The sequence below is a fragment of the Emys orbicularis genome, chromosome 15, assembly GCF_028017835.1.
Source record: "Emys orbicularis isolate rEmyOrb1 chromosome 15, rEmyOrb1.hap1, whole genome shotgun sequence".
In the NCBI taxonomy this organism is placed as follows: Eukaryota; Metazoa; Chordata; order Testudines; family Emydidae; genus Emys; species Emys orbicularis.
Window position 1 is genome coordinate 29046735 of NC_088697.1, and position 20649 is coordinate 29067383.

A 20649-nucleotide genomic window follows, 5' to 3' on the forward strand; every position below is an offset into this window, starting at 1 on the left:
AAAAATAGCGCTGCGGATGTTGCGGCTCCCACAGAGATTCAGACTAAGCACCTGAGCGCAGACCTAGAGGGTTGGGTGGGCTTGAGAGCCCAAGCTGCTGCCTGAGCTGCAGTGTCCACACCGCTATTTTTAGCATACTAGCTTGAGCCTTGCTAGCACAAGTCTGTCTACTGGCATTGGGAGGGTCACTCCCCACTGTGTAGACGTACCCTTAGAGTCTTCTGGGGCAGATGAGACATGAATTTCTAATGTAAAAAATAAGCAGGCAAAAAAATGTGTTTTGGTTTCACAAAAAACACCCTTTAGGCCCTCTCTGTATATCATAACCCCACGTCAAAGGCATAAGCCTAATTTTTCCCCCATGGCCTACCTTTAAAATCGAATGTTGTCTAACTAATCCAGTAAAATTACCCAATGTACCCAGAGGCTCCCTAGACCTATTGCTTTTTGGCGTTACAATGCCTAGGACAACCCTGTTTGACCCGTCAGAATTACATAAGCACTTTGACTGAAATTCATAAGTAAAACCATTAATCAGAGATGTTCCAGACAGATTATTTCAAACATACAGAAGCAGGGCTCAGTACCCCATTACATCATCTTTATTTGTTTGCATTTTAAAGAAGCAGATTTGACCTGTTAGCTGAATTCAGACAAAGATGGTTGTGTCAGGTGTAGTTCTGTAAATGATTAATCCTGTTCCACGAGACCATCTTCAGTAACAAATATGAAGGTGTTGGAAGTGGCTTCATAGTTAAAATTGCATTAAGATTTGCAGTTAGACTAGAACTAAAATCCCTTAGTTAAACACATTGAGAGAATTCAGTCTACAATTTTTTCACATTAGCCCTTCCTAGGTCATTACAATTTTCTATTCCCCCCCCCCCCCCTAAAAGATTTGTTTGGTCGAGGAAGAATTTTAAAATGCGCCCTTAGCAAATTTTGTCTTGAGAATCTTCCTCCCTCCTCGTCTCTTTTGATTAGAATAAGCTAGTCCACACAGCCATCAAACTCCTCTATCTACACAGAGAGCGTGCTGAGCTGGAGGGGCAGATGAGCCAGCTGGGGAGGTGCTGAGGAATGGTGGGATAGATAGGGATGTGTGGGGTCAGGGAGAAGATGGGAGTTTGATTTTTCATCAGCTATCCTTTGGTGCTGCTGCCTTGACTGTCCAATGCAGTGAAGAAATAAGAGCCTTGAAAGACTTAATATGTAAAATTTCAAGACTAAAAATCAATCAATCAGCATGTGTAACAGGGATTTTATTCCTGCTTTAACTACAAATATCAAGGCAACCTAAATAATACTTAGTACTGTTCATCTACAGATCTCAAATATGCAAACTCCATTCTCTAAATGACCATTTCCCAAGTTTTCCACTAAAGCTGCCCTTGACCTTCAGCCAAAGACCATTGTGCATGAGGAAATTGATTTATGCTGGTCCTTTGGGTGGTTGCTTGAGGCAGCTTTTATTGGACTTTGGCAAATGAGCTAACCATGAAATCCATTTTCCTAGCCTGCTGGTGCCAGACTCCTTCAGTTATGTTACTTGCACCGTTGGCATAAGCGTGTGATCAAACTGAGTTATCAGTCAGCAGTCACAGGCTGTGTGGTGGGCAAGGTGTCTCTTGCTTCTGGGATCCTGATTGTCCCCTGGAATTTTGTTTTTTTTTTGTTTTTTTTGTTTTGTTTTGTGTTGTTTTTAAATTTGGCATAGGAAGGACTAGCTGGCAATGAACCTGTGAAATCTATGAGAATGGCAGTAGGTTTCTGATGAAAGCCATAAGATGATGAACTCTTGGACCTGAAGCTAGGATCTGAGGGAAAGGAATGTGGCCATTTATCATGTGAGGTGAAACAAGAGGGGAAACTTTTTAAACAGGACAAGGGATCGCTTATTAAATCAGATTTAAGGAAGGAAGTATGGACTTTCCATGGAACTGGTGGGTGTACTCTCATTGATACTGAAAATTTCTCCTGCCTGCCATATTGACTGGCTGGTTCACTCCCAGTTTGGCAGTTCCTTCCTCATAATTGACGGTTTCCTAAATTACCACCCTAACATAAATAACAGGAGTACTTGTGGCACCTTAGAGACTAACAAATTTATTAGAGCATAAGCTTTCGTGGGCTACAACCCACTTCTACCCTAACATAGTTCTCCTAGGTCACCTGATTGCAGTTCCTCCCTAGTTTTGCTGCTGAATGCTTCCTTACTCATTAAGGGCCAAATCCATCATCCCTGACGATGTAAGGCCAGAGCAATACTACTGAAATCAGTGACGTTTCTGTGGCTTTACAAGTTGTGTAATTGAAGAACAGAATTTGGCCATGAATATGTCTTACGTGTGTGATGGTCTTTCGCCAGCTATGTTACACTTATTCCATGTCACATCATAAAGAAGCAGCTTAACTATTATTGATGGTTTGTAAATTAGATTTGTTCTTTTACAAATTCTGTATGGCTGAAATATTGCCAGAGGGAAATGTTTATTAATGTTGGGGGGGAGAGTGTCTGTGTCTTTTGAGCGCCTTATGCAACCTGCAGGATGTAAAAGCTTTTTTTTTCTTTGGGTTTTTTCCTGCTAAATTTCCCCTCCAGCCACATTACAGGGATCACGGCCAAATGGCAGCAGACTGTCTCCACCATCCTCCACATTTTACAAACTTTATATTTCATTATAGCAGCTAATAAGCCATAATTTATCATCTATTGATGAGCAGCAATGAAAATGAGGGGCAGGGATGCAGATTTATAAAACAGCCTATGATGGTATTAAAATCCCAAGCTATAATTTATTTTAGGAACATGAGATTATATTGTTTGGTCTCCTCTGATTTATCCAAGCAGAAAATAGTAGAGAATAGTCAAGTTTTCTCTAAACCCATTTGAGTCATTATTTACCATCATGGATATAGACCGTTCAAAGAGGCATAACAGCTCTTACCTGTTGGGATTGAAAGCCAGGTTGCGGCATTTAGCCTTGCTCCCCTCTTTGTGGCTGGCCACCTCCCTGCGACATATTTCCACTTCTTCTCCAATCCCTTTGGAATGATTTGCACCTTGAAGGCTCTCAGATGGAGCAGTCCCTATACGACTGCTTCAGGTGGCCTTTATGTAGCCCCACTTTCAGGATCAAAGCACCTATGCCATAAGCTTCCAAAGTCCTCTGTTAAGCAGGGTCCACTCACTGCTCACTCCACTTGTGGAGGGTGCTGAGGGTAATAAATGGGGGAGTAGTCCCAATTGCCCTTCAATTCGTCTTAACCACTGATGGCACAGCAAGTGGAGATTGTATCCAGTGTCTTCAGTGCCTGCTCTGTGGGTTTTCCTTTCCTTCTGCCCTTCTGGCAGGGGTGGGGGAAGCAGTGCTATCATTGTTTGTAATTAGTTAGTTTTTCTAGGTATGTCTGCACTTAAAATGCTACAGCTGCACTACAGCAATGCTTCAGTATAGACCCTATCTATGCTGATGTGAGAGTTTCTCCTGTCGGCGTAGGTAATCCATCTCCCCAAGAGACAGTTGCTAGGTTGATGGAAGAATTCTTCCAGCGACCTAGCATTTTCTACTCTGGGACTTAGGCCTGGTCTACACTAGAAATTTACTTTGGTATAAGTACATCTCTCAGGGTTGTGAAAATTCCTCACCCCTGAGAGATGTTGCTAAAAGAATTCTTCCGTTGACCTAGCTACTGCCTCTCAGGGAGCTAGATTATCTACGCCAATTGGAGAAGCCCTCCTGTTAGCATAGGTCAGCGTTCTCAAACTTCATTGCACCGTGACCCCCTTCTGACAACAAAAATGACTACATGACCCCAAGAGGGGGGGACTGAAGACCGAGCCCACCGCTCCGGGCGAGGGTCCAAAGCTGAAGCCAAAGGGCTTCTGCCCTGGGCTGGCGGCATGTAACCTTAGCCCTGGGCGGTGGGGCTTGGGCTTGGGCTTCAGACTTGCTGGGGCCCAGGGCCAACACCAGCTTTGGTGACCCCATTAAAATGGGATCGCGACCCACTTTGGGTTCCCGACCCACAGTTTGAGAACCCCTGGCGTAGGTAGTGTCTACAATGAAGCACTGTAGTGGCATAGCTACAACAGTGCAGCCGCACCACTGCAGCACTTTAAGTGTAGACGTACCCTTAGGTCATCTTAACAATGCCGCTCAGGTGTGTGGATTTTACACACCCCAAGAGATGTAGCTAAATTGACCTAATTTTCTAGTGTAGTGTAGTCAGTGAATCAGCCTTTCTTAACAGAAGAAAAAGAAGAGAAGGCGGCCCATGTGGCCTGGGTATCCTATGCACCAGCAAAGGCAGAGGGCTGCCTCACACAATCCTGCTTCTGGGTGAGGTTCTTGAGGCCTGGTCAACTAATGGAATCTGTGCAAGGGCCATGGACAATCTGTCCTTTAGCAGGTAACTCTAAATGATGGTTTCCTACAAAAATGCTTCTCACTTGTTCAACTAAACAATTCAAAATCTGTTTGGAGAGGAGGTTTTAAACATGCACGCACACACTGAAGGTTTGTTTGCAGTTGACGTCACATGATAGAACATTGCTGATGCCCCCAGCCAGAATGCATTTTGCCCTGGACTGCTCCTATCCCTCTGGGCAATAAGAAATGTTATTTCTCTGAAGGGAGTAAATTTTACAGTATAATGCTTTAAAACTAATGTACACAAAGGCATGTGTGCGCACATGTACACACAATATGCTCTCCACACAGCCTGAATTATTTAAAGTTGTTGAACTAAACTTTTTAGCTAATATTAATGTGTACTCCTGAATAAAAATTTGTTGGCATTTTAAAAATTAAAACTGAAGCAAATGCAGTAGTATGAGAAATCTGGATCTCCTGTTTCAAAGTTAGGATGCAGCAGGTCTGTGCATAAGAGGAAGTGTGCATGTGACATGCTGCTAAAGTCAGTCTCCTATGATAATGGGAAAGATGATAAAGTAATTTTACGTGAACCATGTTAATATTACACTAGGTATTGTGCCACCTAGTCTGGTGCTAATTATGTCATCAGTTATATGAAATGAAATGAAAGTGGGACTAGCTCTAACCCTGCACCCCAATATTAATCAGAGTTCCTTAGTTTACTTTATTTTAGACAGAAATTGAAAATGTCCAATGAATGGAAAACCTGCAGGTTACTCTAGAGATGTGACAACCAGGGACCAAATCTTAGTCAAGACAAAATTAAAAATCATTCTGCTCCCTCTTCCTCTTTTTAACAGAAGCTACTTTTAGACTAACAGCTGAGAACTAAAATATATCGCAGTAAGCAAATATTTCACTGTGGCAGCTAGTGGACCTTCTGTTGCACTAATTACTGTCCCCTGCATTCTCTTTGGATTTCATTCCTGTTTTCATAGAACATATGTACTAATGTGTTACTGGGATGATTGTGTGTCAGATTGATTGGGGAGAGGGAAATGCATTGAATGGTTCATGTTCCATATAAAAGGAACAAAGTAGACATTTTTAGTATAATTCCTGTACAGTCTCCTGGCTGGAGCATATATGAATGTCAGATCTGTTCTGTTTGAACAGTTAAAAGATTAGAATTATCCATGTCGTTTCATAGTAAAATTTCACTGCATCTGATGGTACACAAAAACCTTTTAAAATAGTTCTAAGAAATAAGTTCTATTAATGAGAGAAATTCTATATCTCCTCTGAGCTGTAGTGACTTGTCCAATGTTTGAGTCAGGCATATTCCTAGAATACAACCTCAGAATTTATTGGTGTTGATTATTTTTGGCTTGCTACTAACCATTTAGCTATAAATCACCTTGCATTTTTTAAACTGGTTTAATCCAGCAAATAATGAAGCATGTCCTGTTCACTGGCCCCTCCTGTTGGAATTCCACCACCAAAGATTTATTATTGTGATGCAATGAGTCTGTCATGCAAATTGCTATACATATATCTGCTTCTGCCTGTGGTTTAATCATGAGTAATACCAGTATCATTACTGCACCTTTGCTGTTAATTGCACTACCGCCTCAAGAGAGAGAGAGAAAGGATTGAACTGGAGACTGGCCTCCACTTGGGACAGTGAATAGAAGCTGCTGCCTATGCTGTTCCTGTTCTGGGGATCCATAGAGACTTCTTTTTCTAGGGCTAGCTATAGTCCAGCACTAAATTTACTGTCACAAAAATTATTAATTATAAAAACACACTGATGGTAATGCCTGAGGTATGAGAAGGAGCAGCGTCCAGCTAGGTCTGTTGTTGCATAGATATTGGTTGTCTATATTCTATGGAAACAATATAATTAGGCAGCAAGGCTGCATGTGGTGAGAATTCACTGTGAGGCCTGGCCTACACTTAAAAATTAGATTGACCTACCTATGTCACTCAGGGATATGAAAAATGTTGTGCCTGAGCCTCATAGTTGGATCGACCTTGTCCCTGAGGTAGATGTGGCTAGTTTGGTGGAAGAATTCTTCCATCGACCTAGCTCCCGCCTCTTGGAAAGATGGATTGCTACATTGATGGGGAAAAAACCTCCTGTCAGTGTAGGAAGGGTCTACGCCATGGTGCTACAGCACAGTGTAGACATATCCGTAGAGAGAGAGAATGGAGTGTAAATGTCGTCTTCAGGTGACTAAATCTTGAAACAAAGCTGAAACATTATAATAGCAAAAGCCAATGTATTGCAGCTGTCCTTCTGTTTCCATGGAAATAGTTCCTGTTTTATGACAAGGGAATATCAAACCAAAACATGCATCACTGAAGGAAGGGACTATTGAGCTATGTTGCACAATGTTTTTTTTTCCTGGCTCTGAAGCCATTTTGCAGAGGGGCTTGGGTGAATAACTGTTGGTGTCTGAAATTGGCCAAAATCCTTCTCTTGTTTCTGCGTCATAAATGTTTGAAAGAAATTATTTTAATCACAGGGTTATCGCATTTCCCTTGAAACATGCATTATTTTCATAGATTACCTTGCCAACCATGGCCGTCTGAGTGAGCCCGAGGCCAGGCGCAAATTCTGGCAAATCCTCTCTGCGGTGGAATATTGTCATAGCCGAAAGATTGTGCACCGTGACCTCAAGGCTGAAAATCTCCTGCTCGACAACAACATGAACATCAAAATAGCAGGTACTCAGAATACAGTTGATTCTAAATAATACCTTATTTGTACCCATGGAAGCACCTGGTCTGCTCCAACAAATCAGTTGCTGTTGCTCAAATGATTCCACTAACAGTAAGAAGTGGAAAGGCAAAAGAGGGCAATATTTTACATTTGTGGGTAATTTGTGATGATGGCAATAAACACCAACTAAAAATAACTCCTAGTTTAGTTCCTTTTTGTCTTCAGAAAAATGGAACTAATGTATAGAGTTGTGGTGTGGTGTTTTTTTGGGGGTGGGGGTCGGGAGAGTGGTTGGTTTTTTTTGTAGTGTCATGACACTTCATTAACACTGCCAGATGTGCAGGTTAAAACAGAATTAATCAAATAACTTCTTTCAACATAAAAAAACTCAAAGTGGAAGCCTATTGATTTTTTTTTACCATGCATGATTTCATTTTAATAAATTTAGACACAGCAGATGTTATATGCAATGGGATAATTTTGCTGCTTGTTACTTCATTACAATTCCAAGAACCCTTCCAGACTGATTTTAGCCCTGACACTCTAGCATAGGGAAGGGTTGGGTGACACCCTGACTTGGAGAACTTTTGTGATTGGCAGTAGCTGGGGAACGGGGGGGGGGAGGGGGAGGGAGTCTCTGCAGTAAGAAGCTGGTTTTCAGTGAAGTAAACTTGCCAGTTCTGACAAGAAAGTGCAAATAGACTTTCAGTTGGCTGACAAAGCTGTAGAGATACTCTTTTAAGCTACAAATCCCTATCACATCATCTTATTGTTGGACTTCCTACCTAGGTTTCCTGCAGTGGCTTAAAAGCCATTGCCATAATGCAGGATGCATCTTGATCTCTGATATTTTCCATACGGACAAGGCTGTAGGAATGTGTTAAAGGTGACACTCAACAGATTTTTGTTTTAAAATTGGCAAAAAAAAGCAATGAAAAGGGAGGTGTATTTAATTTCAATGTGTGGTGCCTGCAGCGCTTGCTTGCCTGTTCCATATCGCTGGTAGAACATTAGACTATTTCTAGTTGCTGGTTTTAAACATACTGGAGGACATTTTTGGTTGAAGAAAGAATGGAAGGATCCTTATTGTTATATTTTGGGTTAAACCTCCATGAAACTTGGGGGTGTAACAGCCACCCTTCGTTTAAAATAGTAGGAACAGTTAAGCTCCTTCATGAAATACTAGCTGTCTCTACCCAAAACGAAGACACATCCAAGGCCACTCGTGAATTTGAATTATGTGGGCGGAGGGCTTCACTGGGTATTGTTTGAATAGGAAGTGTTTGGGGATGGGAGACAAGAAGCAGAGAGGTACATAGAAACAGGGAAGGAAACTCCAGACGTAACCTGGATAAGTTTGGTGTGTGGTCCTGAGAGAAGCCTAGAGGAAGGGCTTTTGGGTCTGATGCTAGCTAAGAGAGATTTGGGACTGTGAGGAAGGAAGCAGTCTCCTGTTTGGTTCCTGCTGTGTTCAGGGGGAAAAAGGATTTTGTACATTTTTGTAAATAAACAAGATTACAACAAAGGTATCTGACTCCATCAATTTCTTCTCCTAACTGGAATCTGCAAGACCCCAAATCTTTGGCTAGGTGCTCAGGTCAAAAAAGGGTAACACTATAAAACAAGGGAGCAAATGGACAATTAATAGCTGGTTCTTGATGTCAAGTCCTGTGTACTTCATGGCCACACTTATGCATCCTTGTAGCCATGGGTGCTGGAACTATTTTTATAGTGGGGGTGCTGAGATCCATTGAAGCAAACTGTAAACCCTGTATATAATGGAAACCACTTCAAGCCAGGGGGTGCGGCAGTACACTCCGCAGTCCTAATTCCTGCAGCACTCTATTGTGTCACACTAGAAAGTCTGCAGCAGCTTCAGATAAACTAAAAATGGAAGGCTTTTATTTCATGTAATCTGAAAATGAATAGCACAGTTATTGCAATAGTCCCCATGTAATTTCATTTGATATTAAACTTCATTTTATTCGATAAATTTTAGTTTTTTTGTATGTTTCAGGATTTTGTATTGAAAATGCATATCTGTTGTTGAAGTTGTCAGGAAACAGGAGGATTTTACAGTAACTTTGCATGGAAGTTGGGAGTTTTGGAGTAAGGGACAAATGGGGCTTTTGGTATGGAAGGCCATTTGAGACTGTGGACCAAGTGCATAAGCTGGATGTTATAATAAACAGTTCAAAGTGAAATACTAAATAATGTCCAGAATGAATTTGTATCATTCAGTTTCAGAATTAGCACCCCATTAAAATTAATTGAGCAATTAACATTGTTCTCTCAGAGCTATTGGTGACAAAGATACCTGAATTGATACTGAGGGTTTTAGGCAGTTCTCTCAACTTCATTCTACCACTTGGGCAGCTTCATCGGTACTAGCACTGATAGGACACTCGGAGTGTTCTTTGGGTTTTTTTTGACCATTGTGTCATCTAGACTTGCATTGACCATTGGTAAGGCTAAGTTTTTGTCACGGATATTTTTAGTAAAAGTCATGGACAGGTCACGGGAAAGAAACAAAAATTCACGGCAGCCTGTGACCTTTTCCTGACTTTCACTAGAAATATCCCTGACAAAAGGGGTAGGTGGGTTCAGCACCCACTGGTGCTGGGGCTCCCGCGGCTCCCACTGATGCGGTACGTGGGAGCTCCGGGGTCCCCCTGCTGCAGGGTCCACTCGCCCCGGGCAGCTGGTAGCTGCAGGGTCCTGCAGCTGCGGCTGTGCAGCTGTGGGGAGTCCCCGCTGGCTGCTGTGTCCTGCCGGCTGCAGCTGGGCATGCAGGGTCCCTCCACCAGGTTGGGAGCTGTGAGTGTGGCACTGGCTGGGAGCTCCAGCCCCAGGGCAGAAAATGTCACGGAGGTCAATGGAAGTCACAGATTCCGTTACCTCTGTGACATAATCGTAGCCTTAACCATTGGTTTGCAGTCTGTTCATGTTTTCTAAGGTTTTCTTTGCACAATAAGACTTAACGACTTATGACTGTTGCGATTATTACTATTTTTTAGAATGAAAGCTGAAATTCTGGAGCAGTACTTGGGCAAATTTTGCAGCTCAGAATTGCAGTGTATTTGGACTTATCTACTATCAGTAGCTGTACTGAATTAATGAACATTCTTGGCCTATTATTTGTATGGTCTTTCATTTCCTCTTCTTCTGTTCATCTCTTCTTCCCCACCCTCTCCCTCCATTTTATTTTCTTTATGCCATTTTTTTGTGCTATTGTTTGCCATGTTCAACCAGGATTGTTTTTCAGATTTCCTCCTCAGGGGTCTGAGCTGCCTTGAAGGTTGTGTGCTGTATTCAGAGAAGGTCTCCTTTTCATAATTTCCTTAGAGGTGCAGGGAAGCAAGTTCCTTGCCTCCCTGAACATTCCAGCACAAGCACAACAAAGGTTCACAAAAACACTATTTCAAAGGCATCCCAGGAGCTCTGTTAGCCAAGGAAAGGTTAGAGACATGAGCTGTTCTAGCATAGGGAATTTCACAGCGTGCATTCTCCAGGATTCAAAAATAAATAAAAGCAAGGTGAAATTATAAAGTTATTAGCCAATTCCATTTACTGCTTATGTCAGGCGCTCTCTCTCTCTTCAGATCTTCTGTAGTGCTATCACTGTATTGTCAAAATGCTCATTACTGTGCTGGCCTGTGGATAAGTATCCACGTTAGCTAGTAGTCCCACACTTCACACTTTTCATATCCTGTGATTCTTGTGTACAGCTTTGTCATACCCAGAGTGGTCCCTTTGTCCAGCAGTGGCTCTAGTGATGGCTAATCAGAAGACAGTCATAGCTGTCAGAAACATTATGGTGATTCCACAAAGTGATGAGCAGTGAATTTCACCCAGTGTTTCACCCCAAACTGCATGGTGATGTGTTGTCACAGAGGTCCTTGTCCTTTCTCCCTTTCCCCAGTGGGTCATTTATGCTCAGATGGATGCAAGTTGCTGTATTCTTAACTGCCTCCAATCATCAAATTGAGAAAGAGCAAAAGGCAGCTAGGGGCACAACTCCCATAGTTTAGTCCTCTCTGTCATGAAAATACTGTACATTTTTTTTAAATAGCAAATTAAAGCAATTGATTATTTTGAGAGACAGTTCTGCAAAGTCAGAGGAAAACCAAACCCAGCTGATATCTAACTCCAAGAGTGTTCTATTGTTGTTGTAATGGCATTGAGCTTTTTGTACTAATTCTTTGGGCTCTCCCTCTGCTAGTCAGTCCAGCCGTCTGGGAAATCCAACCACACATCCAGTTCTGCCATGGAAGAACAAAGAGTCAACTGCCCAGCTGCATTCTTCACAGTAACTTGCTGGTTCATCTCACTAGTTAATTTGCTGGCAAATCTGCTTCTGGCTCTTGGGGCTCTTATTCTGAAGCTTTTTCTTTTTAGTGGCCGAACACTTCTTAGTCAAATATAGAAGTAGGAATAAAATTGCCCTGTGTGGTTCAGCTCAATGGTGAAGACACTGAGACCCCAAAAAACCTGTTCCCAAGAATGTATGCTGAAGTATTTGTGAGATTGTCACCCTTGCTGCTTAGGCTCCCCCTCCCCCCCCCCAAAAAAAAGGCAGTACTGCAAGTTACGGGTTTTTTATTTAAAATTGCTCCAAAAAACAACGGAGAGAGGTCCAAGGAACTTTTCTCAACAGGGGTCTTCATGTAAGATAAGTAAATGTTAATCCTAGGGAGCAATGACTCCTGAACTGATTGTTCTAGGGGATTATCTTCCAGAATTTTTTATATATAAATAAATCCAAACTCAAACTGTGTCCTAAATAACAAACATACATATATTAACAAGGCCCTCCATTTTTTTTTATTTTGTTTAAAATTACGAAGGAATTTATCATGTTCATTACAAAAAATTTAAAATGGGTGGAAATTGGTGCAAAAAGTTATCAGTTTTCTGAGTAAGCATCTGGGTTAATATTGGGGGATGGGAGAACAGAAAAAAGCAACAAATAGAGAAAAGTAAGAGTATTGAAAGTAAAAAGTTAAATGCTGTGGTTGATTTCATGAACTGTACATTAACAGTACATACACATATGCACACGTGTGTGTATCTTCCTTACATTGTGTATGTTGCCTTACTTTAACATACAGCCTTGTATTTACACTTACACTAATTTATTATTAACATAATTGCACCTACCTAATGCTTTGAATTTCCTTAACATAATCAGTATTTTCATGTACTTTAGTGATCCAAAAAATTGGGTGAAAATTGGTAAAAACCAAATAATCGCTTTTACAGAACCTGGGAATTTTCTGGTAAAAATTGAAAACAAAGGGCTTTCTATACTGACCACATAAAATGTCTGCTTGGGGAGGGATGGGGTTAGGGCTGTTACACTAATGCATTCTCCTTCAGATTTTACCCTGCATTATTTTTTAGTGCTAACCAGACAATCCCGTTTGTTTTTATCAGAAATGGTTTGCCTCAGAAAAAAGTCAAACTATTTTTATTCTTCTTTGAGCTTACTTGGTTTTGGAGGGTCTGTGAGGGCCAGAGTGCAGATTGACTGCTTCTGCACTATGGCTCCACCAAATAAAATCTGTGCGCTCTGTAAAGGTCTGTGGAAAATAAGCATAGCTTTGAACTAGGGTGAAACAATGAGAAGCTCTCTGTATACTTCCAGCCCATGAGAGCTTGGATTAGGATCTTTTATAGACTGAGTCTGCAGAGATCACATGAACTTGATCGCAATTGTGGTTGAACCAAATCAGGTAGGAGTGACTATTATTTTGAAGTAGAGTGCGCTGCTGGCTTGTCTTGCTGGTGGACAGTAAAATATGCATTGACGTCAGAATGGCTGATCAGTATTCAGTTCATGAAGTGGGTCAGGTTTGTTTCTACCGCACTCATACCTTTTCTTTATCAGCAGCTCTCTCAAAATTATCTCCTTCACTCGTATTACCATCATAATTAAAGATCCGTGTGCCTCCATGAAGCCAGGCAGGTTGAATTCTGTTGGTAATTTTTAAAAAGTGGATTAATTTAACCCTGAAGCTATTTGCTCTTCAGCAGGAGGATTCTTAAATCTGTGAATTACAGCCCACCTCAGAGTGTTGGATGCACAGCAAATATTGCAGAGGTTCTCTTATTTCTGGGAAATAGCTTCCATTTTTCAGCTTGAAAACTGGTTTAAAACCTTACTCCATTGTTTCCTTTTTTTAACAGATGCTCATTTAAATTATGTAAAGACAAAAATTACTCCTCTTTGATTCAAGATTTTTTTTTAGTTTAAGTAGTTTATTATTTTAAAGGGGTAACAAGGAAAAGAAACAAAATGCCAAGATCATTCAGACCAAGATTTGCAGACTGCAGGAACATACAGTTTATACAACTGAAAACAAAACTGTGAATGATCGTATATCTGAAGCACAGATGCGGGCAAAGGTTAAGAAGATAAAGATCACTCCATTGTATAATCTCAGCCCTTATAGCGGGTCCAATTGCAGCCCTCCTAAGATTCTCAGGATGGCATATGCTCGATGGAGGGCTTTCTCTTGAAGAACACTAATATTCTTTAAATCTGATTGCTAGATCTGGAACAAGAAATATTAACAAAATTCATGTTATATTAAAGGGATCATCTCTGATCCAGGATGAAGTCTGATTATAATGGAACAGCAATTACAAAACACAAAAACATAGAAATGAAGAAAAAACCTATTGTTTGTTTTGTATTTACTTGAGTACCAGTCACTCTAATGCTCTTATCAAAGCAAACCAATCAAACTAAAAATAAATAAATCAAACAGCCCAATGGTATACCTTAAATGTGAGGCCATATACAATGCTCTGTCTAAGTCTGGGTGGGTTTTTTTTAATTCAAATAAATTTTTAACAATGGTATTAATATGTGGGTTTTACATTTTTTAAAAAAATTAGAAGACAATTCTAGAAACCTAGAGAAAATAAGAAAGGGGTAGTTTTTTATTACAAAGATATGGCCCAACAGCTGACATTGAACTCCAGACACTTATCCAAACAGGTAATTATCTTGTCCAACAGTGGAATGTGTTGGATTTGTAAAGATCTGAGCCATTTGCTGGAATATGTATCCCTAAGTATCTGAGATTTGCGTTACATGAAGAAATCCAATCTGAGTTAGTAGGTGTCCGACTTGGGCTGTACCCTATTGCCAATGCATGCCATTTTCCAACATTTACTTTAAAATCAGAGAGAGATGTATGTTCCTCAGGAACTGAAGGGGAAGGAATTGAGGTTGTAGGATTGGAGATGATAAGCAGTATGTAATCTGCATATATGGCAACTCTGTACTCAGTGTTGTTCAGAGAGAAACCTTGAAAAACAGCTAGTGTTTGGGGTCAGCAAGATAGTAGACAACCCTGTCTAGTCCAGTTCTTCAGAAAATAAGATTGAGATTTTCCATCGTTAACCAAAAGGGACATTCTTGGGGAATCTATACAGTGGCTCTATGCAGGACATAAACGTCTCCCCAAATCCCAGTTTCTCTGTTGTGGAAAAGAAGTACTGCTACCCACACCACTCGGCCACAGTCTGTCTTAGCATCCGGGGTAGTATAAATTCTGGATGTGTCGTACCACTGACCAAATGGGGAGCAGGAGGCCAAAGTCTTGCAAGGGCCATGCTGTCTAGTTATAAAACCTACTTGCCCTTGGTGTAGATTTAGTGAATCTTAAATAAAAACAATGAGTATTTGGTTATATAACGTCAATACTTTACAGAGTTCTGAGAGGAGAATCTCAAGAATCCTTCATGCCCTAGAAAAAGAGACATTTTTTTACACCTGACCAACCCAGTGTAAAGGCCCTCTCTCTTCTTTTGTTGTTCAGAAAACCCAAGTTACAGTTGAGTAACCTTTATTTTAATGGTCTTGAGCTCTGACCTTATCTGGATCCCTTCCTGGATTCATTAAGATGCTTACTAAAATATTATCACTGCAAACAAGAGAATGTTTTATATGGACTCTGTATTGTTATAAACAACTAGTTTAATTTTTTCAAGACAAGGCTGTCTGGAGGTATTCTGGCACCTTTTGTAAAACTTAGAGCTTAAAATTATATGAATACAGCAACATATTCTAGTAAGTACCCAGAGTGGAAACAGGTAGTATATCAGAACATAGTCTAAATTAGTTAAGAATTTTAAAAAAACTTCAAACTTAGGCTCTGCCTACATTACCCATGCTACAGCAGCACAGCTGCTGTAGTGCAGACACTTCCTACATCAGCAGAAGGAGATTTTTCATCAGTGTAGTTATCCTCACTCCAAAAACTAGAACCATGCTGGAGAGGACCCTGAAGGATGCCATCTGCTGCCAGTATGTGGAAAACCTGAAGCACAAGCCGGACCAGGGCAAAGTGTTCGAGGTGACATGCAAAGTGGGACACCAGCAACCACTTCCTCCCCGGGGGCAGCTTCAGCCAATTTGCCAACTGGAGATTCATCCATGGGGCCCGGCTCAACTGTGTTCCTCTGAACGGAGTCGTCCGCCACGGGAATTGGGACAAGCGATGTAGGAAGGGTGGCTATGCCCACGAGACACTACCCCACGTCCTGTGTAGCTGCAAGCCCCATTCCAGAGCCTGGCAGCTGCAACACAACGCCATCCAAGATCGCCTGATCAAAGCCATCCCACCACCCATAGGGAAGGTTGCCGTGAATTCCACCATTCCCAGAGTGGACAGCCAACTGCGACCGACTGGAAGAAGATCATCATGGTGGACGCCACAGTGCCCTTCAAGAACAGGACCCCAGCCTTCCACGATGCCCGAGCTTGAAAGGTGGAGAAATATGCCCCTCTGGCCAACACCTTGAGAGCTACGGGTTACCAGGTTCTGAGACACGCTGATCGTGTGAGCCTTTTGCGTATGGGACCCCAGTAACGAGTGAGTGTTGCGGGAATGCGGAATCAGGCAACGCTACGCTCGTCTGATGCGGCAACTCATGGTGTCGGACGTCGTCAGATGGTCGAGGGACATCTACATAGAACACGTCACTGGACATCGACAATACCAGGAAGGATGAGCTGGAGTGCCGACGATAAGCACAGCAAGGAAAGTAACTGAAAGACTTCCCTGATAGATTGTATTTCCTAACTGGACAACCTACCCTAATTCTCAATTACTGAGGGACAGTCTCCATTCATTGATATATTTTGCTTTCCACAACCAAATCTCTGTACAACTTCTCATGAGTGATGTACCTGAATACTTGGATGCTCATATCCAAACTGTATTCTTAAATGTATTCACCTAAACTTGAATTATTGCTGATTATGTACTCTATGTATCATATGACTTTAAAAACAAATTGTATTTGTGGATAATCTAAGCACTGTACCCAGATGTACAGACACTCTTTTCTCATCCTATGTATTACATAATTTTTGTTTAACATTAACTTTAATAAAATTGTTAATCCAGCTCTCCGAGAGGCAGTAGATAGACACAGTTAGGTCGTCAACGTACACTGGGGCTTAGGCTGACCTAACTATGGCACACTGGGCGTGAATGTTTTCATAGCCCTGAGCGACATAGCTAGGTTGATCTAAGTTTTAAGTGCCGACCAGGCCTAATTTTTGCTTTCTTTGGGAATTGTAACAGCACCTTGTACATTTTTCTGCAAGTCAAGTCACTGTAATTTTACCCCTTTGAAAGTACTTGTGGTCTGATATGGAAAATTCCTAATAATGGCACCTGAACAACACTGCAATTCTTGGCAAAAGACTGGTATCTATCTGCAGTGCTAAGAGACTCTTGGAGATCTTAACTGATCTGACAAATTCAAGATAACTGAGGGGAGAGTTCAGACTTAATGACACCTACACAGATGGCAAAATGCTTCTGAGGAAAGAAATTGCCTCACGTCTCCTGAAGTATTGTCAAGGTTGCTAAGCCAATAATGTGTGAAGAAAAACTGTGTCAAAGTGAATTAAAAATTTCACAACACAAGTCTGGCTGTAATAGGAATAAGGCAGGCGAGAAACAGTGACTGGGTGGTGGGTTTTTTTTTTCTCATCTATACTATTTTATTAAGTATTTATCACAACGTATTTTGCAATTATTGGGTCTCGGGGAGGGAGAAAGGGAAATGTGGCATGAACTTTACGTTCTGTGCTTTGCACTCAGATACAGAGCTGGATTGATATTGATCCCTTGTCTCTCCAGCTGACAATGATGTACCACAGGGCCATTGAAAAGAGACTCTGCTTGGGTGCCTGTCTGGCTAGCTTGTCTGGCTTTTTGCATGTTTTCAAAATGTGATGATGTCATGGATCCACAAGATACGCTGTGCCTCTGACTTTTGTATGGGCTTTCTGGAAGTGTATGTGATAGGCCCTGGGCCTCCACTCTTCCCAAGGGGGGGAGCCCCATGACTCCAAGATTGGATTTTTGGCTTCAGCATCTCTGTTTCTCAGTGTGACTCCTTGAACTGGTCCAAATGAGCTTGGACCCACTGGAGACTTCCCCTCTTAGGAGCAATGCAACCAGCAGATATTTGCAGTGATACAGAACAGCCTTTTCAAAACAAGACATTATTTGTGAACTGGAATACAGTATTTAGGGACAGTGGTGAGGCAAAGCCTAAATGCATGTCCTGCCCTAACTTGCCAGCTCCTCCTTGCTTAGTTAAGTGGGCCCCTCTGGGTACATCTACACAGCAAAAAACAAACAAATAAAACATTGGCAGTGAGTCTCATAGCCTGGGTCAACTATGGGGCTAAAAATAGCAGACATGCGTGCTCGGGCTGGAGACGAAACTTCGAACCCGGCAAAGAGGGAGAGACTCGGGAGCACAGGCTCTGAGTCTCTCTCCTGTTCAGGCTCCAGCCCAAGCCCAAACATCTACCCTGCTATTTTTAGTCTTGCAGTACAAGCCCCACTAGCTCAAATCAGTTGACCCAGGCTCTGAGACTCATTGCCACCAGTTGTGGGTTGTGGGGTTTTTTTTTTGCGCTGTGTAGATGTGAACCCTCTTTGCCCTGGCCTGGAAGACAGGCGGGCAGTGCTTTCCTGTAGCAAACCTCCCTGTCCCTGCCCAGTGGGCCCAGATTGAATTACTCCATTTGCTGGAAGAGCAGGATTCTTACTGCCCTCTCCTGGCATTTTAGTTCTTCATCTGGAGTGAGTCCCAGTCGCACTGCATTCTCATGTATGCCTTCCCTTGGGAAGGAGTTGCGGTCAGACAAGTAATTGTCCATCCACATCCAGCAGGTCCCTTTGGCTGGCAGTTAACAGTTATGCAGTTTTTAAATGTTAATGGTTCAGTCATGGGTCTCCATTGTGTCTCCCAAAGTAGCTCTCTTCATATGTTGAGAGTTCTTGATAGTCCAATCATACCAACCTAGACATGTCTACAGGACCCGCACCCAGTCAATTCATTGCATATTCCCCCTTCTTTGGAAAGAAATTAACCCCTTACTACCAAAGGGGCAGCAATAAAATAGTGAGTGGGGAAACCAAGTCACACAGACACTTCATAAAAATAATACAAAAATTTCCCATGTTTTCTGCACATTTTTCAATTTGACAATTCTGTGCAAAAGACCGGCACAGAGACGATGATTGATATGTAATGACCAACAGATGGATGCATGGATTTTAAAGCCAGAAGGGGGCCATTGTGATTATCTAATCTGACTTCCTTCATGATAGACCAAAGGTGGGCAAACTGTGGCCCGCGGGCTACCTCCAGCCTGCGGGACCCTCCTGCCCAGCCCCTGAGCTCCTGGCCCCGGCAGGCTGGCCCCTCCCCTGCTGTTCCCTCTCCCCTGCAGCCTCAGTTCACTGCGCCACCAGCGTAATGCTCTGGGCGGCGGGGCAGCAAGCTCTCACTGGGCAGCGCAGCTGCAGAGCCGCGGCCTGACCCGGAGCTCTGTGCTGTGGCGTGGCTGGCTCAAGTCGGGCGGCGTGGCTGCCTGTCCTGGTGCTCTGGGCGGCGCGGCTGTAGCACCGCCAGCCACTGGTGCTCCAGGCAGCGTGCTCAGGGGGGGTTGGATAGAGGGAAGGGGAGTTTGGGGTGGTGGTGAGAGGGCAGGGAACAGAGGGATTGAATGGGGGCAGGGGTCCCGGGGTGCCAGTCAGGAATGAGAGGAGGGGCTGGATGGGGTGGTGGGGGGCAGTTGGGGTGGGGGCAGTCAGGGGACAGGGGCGGTTGGATGGGGCAGGAGTCCTGGGGGGGCCGTCAGGGGGCAAGAAGCAGGGGGGGTCTGATAGGGGGAAGGAGCCGGGCCACGCCTAGCTGTTTGGCGAGGCACAGCCTCCCCTAATCGGCCCTCCATAAAATTTTGGAAACCCGATGTGGCCCTCAGACCAAAAAGTTTGCCCGCCCCTGTGAAAGATGCTATAGGATGTTACCCCCTAATTCCTGCATAAACCTAATAATTTGTGGTTCAGCTACATCTTATCTTCTAGAAACAGATCTAATCTTAATTCAAAGATTCCAAGCAATGGCTAATCCACCCTATGCTACATTTCAGTTTTATGAGATGGTCTATTTGATTTATAATAAAGATGGCTCATGCTGTATACCTAATCCAATAGTTAAATACCAATTGAAGGGAACCCACGTAGTGTTCATATACACAGGTTTTGAAGGAAGAGCAAATTATTGTTTTCTTCTACAAAAATGAAAGTGTTCTAGTATCTGAATTCTGGTAGCACCATCAATGTGCTAGGGCTGTTCAAACTCATGTGAAGACATAATCCCTCTTGTGAGGAGCTAACTATCTGAGAAGACAAGTAGTATATGAAATATAGAGGAGCAGTATAAAACACAGAATGTATACATTTCGCGGCCCCCCCCCCCACAATAAAAATCCATAATCCTCAACTACCCCTTTGACTTAACCAATGTTAACTGGCTATATTCTTGTAAGCATTTTGACAGCGGTGGGTCTGGAGGAGAAAGATGAAGAAGGCGGTAGTGACCACCTAGATCAGTTGAGGGAGAGTATTCAATTCATAAAGGCGTTGTGGAAGATTGCACAAAGGCAGCCCATCCATTGACACCTCTTACTCTTGTTTCCCAACAAGAGAACCCTGGGATACGACTAGTGTCTGTTTTCTTATTGGTGGGGATATTGGGTACGGTTAATTTGAGATGGGTTGAGGGTGACTTAATGCAATATCAAAGCAAACAGAATTCCAATGTTGTGATGGTTGTTGGTGGTGTTTGGTTATTAATAAAAATGCCACCAAATGATTACCTTTAGTCTTGTCCTTCTCTCATGACTGCAAGTTCTGTGGTGTGTCTTGAACAGGATGGATGGCTTATATAAAGAAGAAAATCAATTTGTGAGCGGTGCATGAGACGATAAAGAAATAGGTGGGGACCATATGGTTCCAGCCGAGCAAAAAGGCACAAGGCTAATGTTTATAAAAGGAAACTGGACTTGGCAGTTCCCCTTGAGTCCTGATGCGTTGGAGTCATCTGAGTGTGGTGTTCCCTGAGCATATCCTGTGAATTGGAGTGATAGAAAGGTGGCCCACAATCCATTTAATGAAATGGTATGTAAGTGTAAGAGAGGGTGGAGCAAAGCAT

The 20649-nt window shown here is 42.6% G+C and overlaps 1 protein-coding gene across 1 annotated transcript in view; it reads left to right on the forward strand.

Moving 5' to 3' along the window:
• SIK2 (salt inducible kinase 2) overlaps positions 1-20649 on the forward strand; it is a 101948-nt gene that overhangs the window by 44674 nt on the left and 36625 nt on the right. Inside the window, 1 exon segment of the mRNA XM_065417006.1 lies at positions 6948-7109. Coding sequence (XP_065273078.1) covers positions 6948-7109 — 162 coding nt within the window.